This window comes from Ziziphus jujuba, chromosome 10 (genome assembly GCF_031755915.1).
Source record: "Ziziphus jujuba cultivar Dongzao chromosome 10, ASM3175591v1".
Classification (NCBI taxonomy): Eukaryota; Viridiplantae; Streptophyta; class Magnoliopsida; order Rosales; family Rhamnaceae; genus Ziziphus; species Ziziphus jujuba.
In genome coordinates this window covers 22,843,246-22,856,629 of record NC_083388.1, presented here as the reverse complement: position 1 = coordinate 22,856,629, position 13,384 = coordinate 22,843,246, and the positions used below count along the sequence as shown (strand labels likewise).

The window sequence follows — 13,384 nt, the reverse complement described above, 5'->3', positions numbered from 1 at the left end:
TGGACTAAGATTCCTTCATTTTCTGTAGTTTAAGATATGCCAACTACATGCTTTTCTTCTTGATTTCAGCGTTTTTGTGGACTAAAATCAATTAACTACGAGCAATAAAAATACAATAAGCTAACATCTAAATTTGCATGCAACCAAGCATGAGAAGTAGATAATAGTCAATAGATTCATAGTGCTTCATGTAACAAAGGAACATAGGAATATACCCGCAGGGACTATGGTTTCAGCACTGAAACATTATTTAGACCAAATGAGAAATTAGAAATTACCAACTAGCAGTTTTTGTTTCATCAAGTAGACCTTGATTAGTTAACTTGATCCTAGTAGTAAAAACAACTACGTTTGCTAGTATCAAAATTGACCAGTAAACCAAACCACTTAGCGTCCTTTAGCAACATACGCAACAGATGCGGCGGCAAATATTGTTATTGCTGAAGATACCATAGTCCAAAAGCTCTTCTTCTTATGGGCATCTTTTGCAGAGAGCTGCAGAAGCTCGAGCTGTTGTTTCATGTCTTCCAACATCTTCTCCTTGTTTTTGAAAGCATTCTGAATGGCATCCAACTCTGGTATACATGCTTGAATTACATCATCAAGCTTATGCTCATTGATAACCGCTTCTTTCTTACCATTTCTTTCGAGCTCAGACCCAGAAGAAACAAGGGCTGCAGTGTTCTTCAACATGGTCAATGCCCGTTCCAAATTAATTCCTGCTGATTCAGATTTTGCCTTCCATTCATCAATTCTACTCTGAGCATCAAGGAGGGCACATTGTGCCTTGTCTTTTTCCTTAACCTGCGATTCCAAGCGGCTCTCGGTAACTTTAGTTTTCTCAATGAGAGTCTCACGCTCAATCCTCAGTTTCCGTAAGTCTTCAACAAGTTCTTCAATAGATTTCTCCCTTTCTGAAACAACCAACGTTAAGTTTTCCACTTTTATCTTCTTCTCATCAAAATCTTTCTGAATCTTATCCCTTTGACGAGTAACGCGGTCTAAATCATCTTTGTAGTGACCAATTTCAGAAACCAGATCTTCGTTCTTCCCTTCTCGATCTCTCAATGAATTTCTCAATGTAAATACAGAATCCCTCAGTTCAATTGTTTCATTTTGCAACTCAACAATTACCCTCTCAAGATTAACTTTCGCCTCCTCAACCCCATTTTTCTGCTGAGTTACTTCTTCAATCTTTCGCTGATAATCCTCTGATTCCTGACTGACCGCATCTAAAATTTTCTTAACTCCATCCATTTGAACTTGCAAAAGCTCAATATTGTGTTCTTTCTCCTTCTTCTCTTCCAACCATGACTTGACTTCCATTTCCCTTTCCTTCCTGCTCTCATCAATAAAGTTCTCCAACTCTACAATCTTCCCTTGCAGTGTTTCAACCTCTCTTCTCAAGCGCAAAACAGTTCCATTCAGTTCCTCGACTTCTTTTTCCAACTCACCGACCCTCAATTCTAGCCCACTTTTCTGCTTCTCAATTTCATTTTTCTCCCTTACAATTCCCTCAATATCTCTCTTCAAATTCTCAATCACACTCTCTCTCTCAACCAAGTTCCTCTGGGCCAAGTCTTTCTCCCTCATCAGCGCTTCAACTGCTCTTTGGCTCTCTTCCTTTTCCTCCATTAACCCAGCACATTGCGTTTTCAGATTCTTAACCTCTGCCTTCAACGATCCCTCTCTCTTCTCCAACTCCATCGCTTTCTCTCTGAACCCATCTGTCTCGGCAACAAGTCCATCATAATCTCTTCTAATCGCATCCCTTTCTAGACAAACCAGGCTCAATCTATCTCTCTCGCTTTCAAGGCTACTCACAAGCTCATTCACTTCCCTCTTCAGATATCCAATCTCTGCATCTCTCTCACTCTTCACCCTCTCAATCTCAACTTTCTTCTCTCTAAGCAACCCATAAAACCCAACTCCCATTTCGCTTATCTGGGACTCCCAGAAAACACAAAACACTTCCTTTTCCAAACCCAACCCAACATTCTCCTCAATCGAACTGGTCAATCTAGCCTCCAACTCCTCCTTATCCGCACCAGACCGAGTCAACTCGGCCTCCAGTGCTTTCTTGTCAGTGACCAAGGACTCAATCTGTTGCCTGCGCTCAACAGTCTCCTTGAGAAGCCTGGAGTTGAGGGACTTGAGGGTCTGGACCTTGTCGGAAGAAGGGTCTTCCATGGCCATGGGTGTGGAAATGGGTTCAGCGATTTGGTGGGCGTTGGGAAGAGGCTGCTGATGGGTGGGTTCTTGCTTGTTGGGGTCTCTGGGTTGGTGGGTCAATTTCTTTTTGGCCATTTTCTGAGAGAGGGTGTGGTGGTGATGGGAATGTGGAGATTAAGGACTAGGGTTTTGTGCTAGGGTTTTTATGGTGGAGATGAGAACGCGAGTATGACAAAGCGATAGACACTGTTAGAGAGATAAAGGAGGGGAGAGAGATGTTTTTTGGGGGGATTGGCTGTTTTTGACGATTCAAATTTTGGGGCCCAGAGTTTTATGAATTTTTTGGGAATTTTAAAAAAATTTATTTGGCATACCAAAAGACACGTGGATAGCTTTTATTATTCTATCTTCTTTTACCTCCCACGTGGCATCATGTGGGGCCCTTCTATTAAATTTCCATCAATGTCGATCCTTTTCCTTTTTGTTTTTGTTGCTACCTTGATGTTATCATCATTATCATTATAATTGTAAAATTAAAGTGAATTGGAATTTGATTCATTAATGACCGGATTAGTTTAAGTTGGATATTCAATCAAATATGTTTTATTTTAAATCAGGAATGAGGGATTTTAACACAACTAATTTTCAATTGAGTTGTTTTCAAAAAAACGTATATCTATTTTTATTTTTTATTTTTAAAAATGGTTTCAATCATTTTTCATATTATTAATTTATTAAAAATAATAACTTTAATATAAAATTATGATTTCACAAAATCAAATCAAATATGCTATGAGTTTTTTATTTTTTTATGAACAAGAATTGCAATATAATATTCTATCAGGTTGAAAGTGCGTCTAAACTAATATAAATGTTGTACAGATAAAAACATATCGATTATGTAAATTATATAAAAGATATAACTAATAAATTATCAATTAATTTTCACAAAGACAAAAAAAGATATATCAATTAACCAGAGGAAGATGAAGTAGAAGATGAAGTAGGTAACTCTAAGTAATTTTATTTATGTTTATGAAAATATAAGTTTGAATTACATGAATATAAAATTTTTTTGAATAAATTGTAAATTAAGTAATTTATTAAAAAAATTAACCAAAAAAATTTCATTTCGTTTCTTTCTTTCTTTTTTCTATAATTGTATTTGTAACCAACCAAATACTTCAATACTTTTTTTTTTTTTTGGGCAATACCTCATTTATTTTTTTAAGGTAAACAAATTTTATTAACTAATAATGTTTTTCTATTTTTAAATAATAATAGAAGAACAATAGAAAGGATGAGAGGTTGGAGCCAGCTAAATATCAATAACATCCCTTGTTACCATATATCAAACTAAACAATCAACAACCTCATTTAACTCTCTGAGTAAAAGTACAAACAAAATTACCATGAACCAAAATAACTGCTATTTTAGAATCAATTTCTATTATATCACCCAAATAACTATTTTTTATACTCAATTTGATTTCTATTTTTATAGCCAACAACTCTAAGAGGAGTACATAGCCTCATACCTCAATTTTATTTTATTTTATTTTTTTTGGCTGAAAAGCCTCATACCTCATTTAATTCAATTATTCAATTGTCTTTTATAACACAATCATTCACCTTGTTGTCATTAAACGTTTGGTGATTCATGAGTTAAAAGCGCATATATATACATCCATATAGGTGGAAAGCCATGTGGCCCATATAAAGACACATGGTGTCTTGTTTTATTCACCACCAAAAAAAAAAAAAAAAAAAAAAAACCCTCAAAATATTCTTACTAACATTAAACAGCCACTCGGCTGAAGTTCGAACTCCCTGCTTTATTTTTTTTATTATATATATATATATGCTCACCCAAAATTTTCTTTTAATATTTTTAAAAAAACTTAAACAATATTTGCATACAAACAACTTTCATTTATATATATTTTTTAATTTTGTTGTAATTACATATAAATCTTATATTTTTAAAAAAATATTTTTAATTTCTGTTTTGTATTCTATATTTACTAAAAACAAACTAATCTAATTATTTTTTTTTACCCATTAAATATTAAAAAGGATTAAAAATTCAGTATTTTTTTAATGATTGAATAATATATAAAAATATAATTTTATTTAGCTATTAAAATTGAATGATAAAAACTAACAAATGAGATGTTAGTGATGATTTTTTAAAAATGTGGTATTAATGTACAACTAAAAAAGTAATTCCTATTTATAAATATAAAAATATATAGATATAGTAATAAATCTGTCCTATCAATCAAGAGACACAAGATGTTAACCAAGGTATCTACTTCTCTATGGATATATGTAAAAAAAATTAAGGCTTTTGCTTATTTCTTTACTTGATGATATTAACATTCCAAATTTTGTGAGATTTCGTTAATTTAATATTAGATTTCACAATTATTGTGTATTTAATAATTTTATTTTTCTCCTTTTCCATTCTCTCCCAACTTTATTTCATACTCTACTTATAATTTGAGAGAGATGGCTTATATGCAATATTCCATCCATATTCATCATATTATCGTTCTTTTTTTTTCTTTAACAACCAAACATAAGAAAAGTAATTAGCTTTTTTTCAAAGACAAAACAATAATAACTTTTTTGTTTATTTAATACTCTTTTCCCTTCAATTTGTATTCTCAAGGCAACACCAACATATAACTCAAAGCAAAGCAATAATATTGTCCTGCTGCAGATATGGCTTTGCTTGCAACGATGCTGCTGAAGATACTTGTTTGGTTGCAAATTATGGTGCTACGATTAGATGTTCTAAACTCTGGGGATTATTATGCTCAGGCTCAACCTCGAAGAATTCTGGTGGATACAGATATGGATGGTGACGATGTTTTTGCTCTCCTTTACCTATTGAAGCAAAACAAGACTGAATTCGACCTCCAGGTTTTTATTTGGGATTTTTGCAATAATACCCCCCCCCTTATAGTTTCATCATTTTTGCATTTTACCCTTATTAATATCAAATTTGCATTGACGTCATCGGAGTATGTAAAAAACCTTTATATCGTGGCTTTTTAACTGTTAAATTAAATTAATCAAAACAAAATTTTCAGGAAAAGGGAATACTTTTTATATGCAGTTCACATGCATGGTAACAGACAAAAAGTCCTGGGGTAAAGGTACAGGACCTATGCTGCACTATTTACAAATATAAATTTCCAAAATTTAATACTATGAAAAAGTAAAATATAAAAATGTCAAATTTATTAAGGCATTAGTCCCAAGAATACTTTTTAAAATTTTTAAGCTTTATTCAATTTCCATAAATAGAAAGTGATAATAACTAAAAATAGTGCAATTGTTGTTTAGAATATAAATAAGCTAGGTAGATTCAAGTTTAATGGGTTATCGAAAATGGAAAGAGTTAGTGAATATTATGGTAATATGATGAACTGGGCAGGCAATTACTATAAATGCAAACGGATGGAGCGATGCAGGGCATGCAGTGAATCATTTGTACGACTTACTTTTCATGATGGATAGAGACCATATTCCTGTTGGTGTTGGTGGTGAAGGTGCCATTTTGCCTAACCATACTATCCTTTCTGATGTCGGAGGTTATCTTCCCATTATAGACCAGGTATATATATATATAGAGTATTTAGAGAGGGACCAGGTTCATATACAACCAAAAAAACAAAAATAATAATAATAATTATAAAGTTTGTCCTATGATTCATTAAGTTAATAAATTTGTGAATGATAAATTTATGTTATTGTTTAATGAATAATAGAGGTCGTCCACGGCCGGGAATTGTAGATACAGACAGGCAATACCAGTGGGGCATGGAGGTCGTCTTGGAGTTAATACAAACCATGGCTTACGCAGAGCTTTCCTTCCTCAGGTCACTCGCTCTTTTTCCACTTTTTCATTTCTAATAAGTAATTGTGAACTTTTTTTTTTTGTTTTTTTTTTTTAACACTTCATATGACATATAGACATGATTTTAATTTCAACATTAACAAGATGGTATTCAAAATATATACTTTTATTCTATAAATATAAATAATATGTACATGTAACAGGGTGACAGGAGATATATACCTCTTCAACAACCTAGTACTCAAAAAGTGACGAGAGATGCAATATCTGCTGGTCCTATAACTGTATTTCTTTTGGGTTCCCACACAAATCTGGCCCTTTTTCTTATTGCTCATCCTCACCTTAAGAAAAATATTGAGCATATATATGCTATGGGTGGGGCTGTTAGACCAACTTGCAACAATCCCAACTCTTCCAAGGCAGGGCTATGTGAAGAAGATTTTGGCAACTTGTACCCTCAGGACACCAATCCATATGCAGAATTCAATATCTTTGAAGATCCTTTTGCTGCATACACGGTATATATATATATACATATATATTTGTCTGCAGGTCATGATCATAAATTGATTGCAAGTTCTGTTAGAGTTTATGATTGGCTAACCTCGTTTTGCTAATGTACTAATAAAATAGGTACTTCATTCTGGTATTCCATTCACATTGATTCCACTGGATGCAACAAGAACAATTCCTGTTGATGAGAATTTTTACTTAGCATTTGAAAATAAACAGGACACATATGAGGCACAATACAGCTTCAAGACATTGAAAATTGTCCATGATACATGGCCTAACAGTGACTTTTATAAGGTATTTTCCAAAATACTTTTTGGTTTTGACCAAATTGCGAAAAAATAAAAAATGTAAAAGAAAAGTCAGTGACTGGTAAGCTTGCAGCAATATTGCATGTGGGATTCGTTCATGGTTGGTGTAGCACTATCTCAAATGCGTAATTCACATGGAGAAAATGAATTTGCGGAGATGGAGTATATGAATATCACAGTGATTACTTCCAATGAACCTTATGGAACTTCGGATGGTTCAAATCCACTCATCGATTGGGGTTCATCAAACACAATCTTCAAAATTGAGAAGAATGGGGTACATGGTGGTCATGTTCAGCTAGGAATGCAAGACCAGTTTTGTCTTGTGGAGGGGGGACATAAAGGGAAATGTCAGGTATATTCTTCCAAATTCTACATTTATATTTTGTGCTCTTTTGAAGCAACTTGGTTTACGAAAAATATCTATGGGAAACTTCTAGAAACGATCAACTCAAACAGTTTAGTTCCTTCTTTCCTCTCTGAAAGTTATAAATTTTCTCTTGAAAAGAATCATAGCAAGACACATTACATGCACAATATCACACCAGAAATGCATGGTTGAGTTAAATGCTGAAATATATCACTACCATTCAATCTTCAAAATTGAGAAGAATGGGGTACATGGTGGTCATGTTCAGCTAGGAATGCAAGACCAGTTTTGTCTTGTGGAGGGGGGACATAAAGGGAAATGTCAGGTATATTCTTCCAAATTCTACATTTATATTTTGTGCTCTTTTGAAGCGACTTGGTTTACGAAAAATATCTATGGGAAACTTCTAGAAACGATCAACTCAAACAGTTTAGTTCCTTCTTTCCTCTCTGAAAGTTATAAATTTTCTCTTGAAAAGAATCATAGCAAGACACATTACATGCACAATATCACACCAGAAATGCATGGTTGAGTTAAATGCTGAAATATATCACTACCATTCAATCTTCAAAATTGAGAAGAATGGGGTACATGGTGGTCATGTTCAGCTAGGAATGCAAGACCAGTTTTGTCTTGTGGAGGGGGGACATAAAGGGAAATGTCAGGTATATTCTTCCAAATTCTACATTTATATTTTGTGCTCTTTTGAAGCGACTTGGTTTACGAAAAATATCTATGGGAAACTTCTAGAAACGATCAACTCAAACAGTTTAGTTCCTTCTTTCCTCTCTGAAAGTTATAAATTTTCTCTTGAAAAGAATCATAGCAAGACACATTATATGCACAATATCACACCGGAAATGCATGGTTGAGTTAAATACTGAAATATATCACTGCCATTCAGGACGATAGTGGAGGAAATGGATTTACCTTAACATTCATGTATAGACATATACTGACTGAATTTATGCACAATATCACTACCAGAAACGCATGATTGAGTTAAACGCTGAAATATATCACTACCATTCAGGACGATAGTGGAGGAAATGGATTTACCTTAACATTCATGTATAGACATATACTGAATGACTCTACTATATATTAATATTAACAGGATGGTTACACAAAGGAGGTAAATGGTACTGAAGCAGTGGAAATTCTTGTTGCTACCATAGCTAAACCAAATCAAGATAGTGGCAGTTCACTTGGCAAAGAGTTCTACAAAAGTTTCTTGGATGTAAGTTCCTATACATTGCACTTATGGGGTCACCTTTTGGCCAGTCATTGGATTCCTTTTTAAGTACATCAAATATTAAAGTTATGTTCTGTCCTCATGAAAAGGGATTCTGTGTAAATTTACTAATTATATGTAGCAAGAACATATACCAGCTACAAGATCATGAAACTTGATTATTGACTGTTGCAGGTGGTCAAAAAACTTGAAACTTGGGAATCGATCTAGTTGTGGTTTTATATATGTACATATGTATGCACTCAAAACCGAGTGGTGACTTCATTTTTTTTACCCTATCAAATGCAGGTTTTGAATCAACCTGAGCAAACTGGGCGGTTTAATATAACAACACAATTCCCATACTATGAGGAGATCCTTTACAAACCAGATATGAGAAAATTAAAGGGCAAACCTGTAGTCTTTGACATGGATATGAGCGTTGGAGACTTTGTGGCTCTTTTATATATGCTAAAATTACCTGCAGAGCTGATCAACCTCAAGGTATTATAAGTTGCTTCTAAGATTAATCTGCAAGCCTCGAGTAATAGAACTTTTTTACTATGTTGAAAATTTGAAACCAAGTTGTTTAAGATTTTACTGAATAATCAGTATTACTTTTAATCTTTTTGCATGGCTTGTCATTTTACTTTCAGGGGATACTAATCAGTGGAAACGGCTGGGCAACTTCTGCAACAGTAGATGTAGTATATGACATACTTCATATGATGGGCCGTGATGATATTCCAGTTGGTCTTGGAAATGTATATGCAGTTGGCCATGCTCACCCATTTTACCCTGCAATTGGACACTGTATGTATAGCAAAGCAGTGCCTCAAGGTAGTGGTGGCTTCTTGGACTCTGACACATTATATGGACTTGCTCGTGACTTGCCTCGTAGCCCTAGAAGGTAAGCATTGTCAGTCTCCACTTGAATATTCAGTATAGGTTTTACAGCCTATTTAGTGCTAGAATGACCAGCCTTGAATTTCTATTTCAGATACACAGAAGATACTGATAACCCTGAACTTACAAAGCGAACTGCATTAGATGTTTGGAAGTCCAGTGTAAAATCACTGAATCCAGGAGCTAAGATTACTATACTGACCAGTGCTCCACTGACAAATTTAGCTGAAATTGTTCGTTCTGAGAACACATCAGTGATCCAGGTAATTCTTAGTTCTATATGTTCATAATGTTGTTGTTGGCTGGATTGGCTTAAAGGAATTTAGTAGGTAAACAACTTTAGGTTCACTGGCTGGTTAGTTGTGACTCAAACCATAATAGGATCAGTTATACCTAAATGTTTCAATACATTTTGGCATTGACTTGTTGGAAATAATGATATCAGCTAGGTTTTCCAGGTTTCTGGTCTTTGTAGACAAACTCAACTAAAGAGCTGATCATCATATATCACATTGTATACGTTTTGCACCATCTTTCTCCTGGAATAATTTTATTGGCATCTTCAGGGCATTACATAAAAATAACTACTTATAAGACAATATCAAATGCGGCTAGCTTCTAAAACTAACTACTTATAAGACAATATCAAATGCGGCTAGCTTCTAAAACTATCTTTAATAGTAGAAGAACATTAAAGTAGGAAAATAAGTAAGCCTCAGAGCTTATGTACATCAAATGCTTTTGTTTGATAGTCATTTTCATTACTATAATTCCCTTTGCAGGATATATACATTGTTGGGGGACACATTAGACAGGACAATGAGAAAGGCAATCTTTTCACTGTTCCTTCAAATGAATATGCAGAATTCAACATTTTTCTTGATCCTTTAGCTGCAAAGACAGTTTTTGATTCGAAACTAGATGTCACATTGATTCCATTGCATATACAAAAGCAAGTCAGTTCTTTCCCCAAGATTCTTAATAATTTGAAGCTGGCAAATAGGACTCCCGAAGCTTTATTTGTGCAGCGTCTGCTTTCGAGGCTATGGCGATTGCAACAGAACAATAATAGATATCTTCATGTGGTAAAGTCCTTTATTCATTTTCTGAAATTCACAACAGAGATTGTCGTGTCAAAAATTCTGAAGATGATATTAGAGTCGTGTTGTTATGCCAAGTGCACTTCGTTTGCATTTTATTTTTCACTCTAAAAGTGCTTAGCTTGTTCCCTTTCCATCACCTTGACAGGATACATTTCTTGGAGAAATCCTGGGTGCAGTGATCTTGGCTGGCAATAATCCTGAACTAAACGAAGAATTTAACTATAAGCTTCTCAAGGTCATAGCAGAGGGAGATATATCAGAAATTGGACAGCTTATAATTGATGAAAATCAAGGAAAAAGAGTCAAAGTATTGAAAAATGTAAACGAAGACGCATATTATGACCATTTTACTGGAGTATTTGGTGATCATAAGCAGTCTGCTGTTATAGGAAGCTTTTGGGAGCAAAAAATAATTTGGAGTAATAGTCTAAGTTCAAATAATTCGCACTGATACTATTTAAGCATTATCTTGTTTCTACTTCTTCATGCAGATCATCTTCATGTTATGTAACAAATAAAATTTTTTTTAAACTGCACAGAAAGATTGATTCTCTATATACACAGAAAATTTAATCAGCTTATTGATTCTTTATATACAGAAAATTTATTCTGTTTATTGAGCTGATGATAAATTGAATCCTTTTTTTTTTTTTTACTCTTTGAGATGATTATGATCCATATGAAAACTCAATTACATGCCAAATGCATGAAGGAAAATTTTGAATTGTGCTCCAACATTGCATGGAAGTACATCAGAAATGACATTTTCTTGTCTTAAAATAGTTCTGGGAAAGCAAGGATCACAATGATAAAAGACGTGTACTTCTGCAGTCTTATTTGACATTAACAAATGTCATATCGTACTCTTTCTGGCTTGAACTGTATTGTCCCCTGGAAGTCAAAAACCATGCCTTGTGGCAATGTTTATACTATCAGTATACGGGATCCGATAATTTCCTTACGTAACGGTTAAGGAGTTGACTGTGTGAATCTGGCTGATCCATGAAATAATATTTCTATATACCAAAATAAGTTAAATGATTAAATTAATCAAGCTCAACTACAATATGGGCTAGACAAATAACACCAACTAGCTATATACCATACATATTATACATATATGGTTTATTATTAGAGAAATGAGCAAAGCACCATAATGCATCTCGATAGATAATATATTTATATCATTTATGTTTTAGTATAAAGTAGGATTGCTTCTTGCAATTGAATATGCAGAGCTGGAAACTCTAGGCAGAAAATCTGGAGGATCTTCTATATTGGAATACTTAATCAGAAGCAAAAAGGACATGCATTACAATACATACCAGTTGGAACCCAAATAATGGGGTGGCGTAGTTGCTAAGAAAGAAGATAAAAATGATGTAGAATCGAAACTAGAAAACCTGAACTTAAAGAAGTTGCATTCAGATTTCCAAAGGAATTTTTAAAAAGTAACACGTCTAAAATGTGGTTGATTTTTAGTACATGATGAGTAATGAGATCTTGTGGATTGTAAGCACGAGAGAAGGAAAAAAGAAATTTAGATACCCCAAAACCCAAAGCATTAAAATATTAGATACTCTGCCATTACAGCATGTATTTTCTCCTTTGCTTGATTTCATTTTCATATTATCTGACGAGGAGACATCCCAACACCACCTTTTAAAAAACAGATAAGACTTCATAAAAATTCGTCTTGTTCATTGAATGTAAATAGAGATCATGGAAATGCTGATATAAAATATTCCCAACTTAGAATAATTATAATATATATATATATATATCATCCTCAAAGTGGGGTTTGTTCTCCATTTTCAACGCCACAATATGTCAACCAACCACCCTTTGGCTTCTTTTTATTCTTTTATTTTTTTAATTATATTTTTTAATATGTTAACAACGTATCCGCTTCAAACAACAACATGGTCGGTGGTTTTTACTTTATTTTTGATGGAAAATTGGGGTTATACCCTTTATTCAGTGACTCCACATTGTTCACATGGCCTTGTTCATTAATCCGAATGGGGGTAATTGGCTATTGAATTGGTCATATTCAAAACTTTCCTCATATCTTGAAATGTTTACATTACTGGTATTGGTTTTAGAACCATTGTAGATAATTTTATAAAACTAGAGTTGCTATAAGCATGTTACTATTAGACATAGCTAATGGCCAAAAATAGACAGATAACTCTATGGATAGTTTTTTTATCCTTCTATTCTAGCTCAGCACAATGTCATGAAACCAGTATATTGTATATAATGACCATCAAGCTCCACTGTCAAAAGATTTTTTAGTGGATCTATTTGGTAAATTTAATGATGTTTGAATCTCTATATTCAATTGATTGAATTTGTTATCATAATGTGGTCCTCATTTTCTATCACAAATATTGACAAAGTTCATCGTAAATTTCCACAGCCACCACAGCATTAATTTTCTCAGCCTCACTAATATAGGTCTTCTTCTAGCATGTATAACTTGGGTTTATGATTTTATTTTGCTCAGATGGGTCCTTTTTATATATGATTACTTCATCTGATGAATCCCATGAATATCTGAATTAGCTAGCTTTTCATACACATGCAAATGGAGACCCACTTTACCTAATTTGCCTTCTTACATAGGACAGGGAGCTTCTAATCCATCAAAATGTCAAAAGGCAACCTTTGAAATGTAATATTAGCTACTTAAAAAAACAGAAAAAAAGAAAAAGAGAATTGTAATATTGGCTAGCCACCTAATCGAAAGGTTCATTAGTTAGAAATATTGATCATTAGCTATGTTATACACACACACACAAAAAATCATTCTTTTCATCTTGGTGTTTTTCTTTTCTTTTCCTCTGTAGATCATATATTGTAAAAAAAGTGCACGGAAAGTGTCTGATTGAGAAGAGTTGCTGT

General features: G+C 33.6%; 2 protein-coding genes across 2 annotated transcripts; one reads left to right on the top strand and one right to left on the bottom strand.

The window, feature by feature from the left end:
* Window positions 1-157: 157 nt before the first annotated feature.
* On the bottom strand, window positions 158-2,478 carry LOC107412071 (uncharacterized). Its single transcript, XM_016019772.4, has one exon. The coding sequence runs from the start codon at window positions 2,305-2,307 to the stop codon at window positions 388-390; it is 1,920 nt and encodes a 639-aa protein (XP_015875258.3). The 5' UTR covers window positions 2,308-2,478; the 3' UTR covers window positions 158-387.
* A 2,419-nt stretch (window positions 2,479-4,897) lies between these two features.
* On the top strand, window positions 4,898-11,097 carry LOC107412072 (nucleoside hydrolase 3). The gene is made up of 12 exons (XM_016019773.4): window positions 4,898-5,100; window positions 5,618-5,797; window positions 5,952-6,062; window positions 6,244-6,558; window positions 6,674-6,850; window positions 6,938-7,219; window positions 8,352-8,474; window positions 8,778-8,972; window positions 9,125-9,378; window positions 9,469-9,637; window positions 10,157-10,459; window positions 10,623-11,097. Exons 1-12 carry the CDS (start codon window positions 4,900-4,902, stop codon window positions 10,926-10,928), a joined length of 2,616 nt encoding a protein of 871 aa, XP_015875259.2. The 5' UTR covers window positions 4,898-4,899; the 3' UTR covers window positions 10,929-11,097.
* The last annotated feature ends 2,287 nt before the right edge of the window (window positions 11,098-13,384 follow it).

What these genes read in the sequence shown, in the direction of transcription:
- LOC107412071 (XM_016019772.4), bottom strand. Translation starts at nt 2,307, where the DNA reads ATGGCCAAAAAGAAATTGACCCACCAACCCAGAGACCCCAACAAGCAA.
- LOC107412072 (XM_016019773.4), top strand. Translation starts at nt 4,900, where the DNA reads ATGGCTTTGCTTGCAACGATGCTGCTGAAGATACTTGTTTGGTTGCAA. An exon ending in GCAGAGCTTTCCTTCCTCAG is followed by an intron (nt 6,063 to 6,243) that starts GTCACTCGCTCT and finishes TACATGTAACAG; the next exon opens with GGTGACAGGAGATATATACC. An exon ending in ATCCTTTTGCTGCATACACG is followed by an intron (nt 6,559 to 6,673) that starts GTATATATATAT and finishes CTAATAAAATAG; the next exon opens with GTACTTCATTCTGGTATTCC.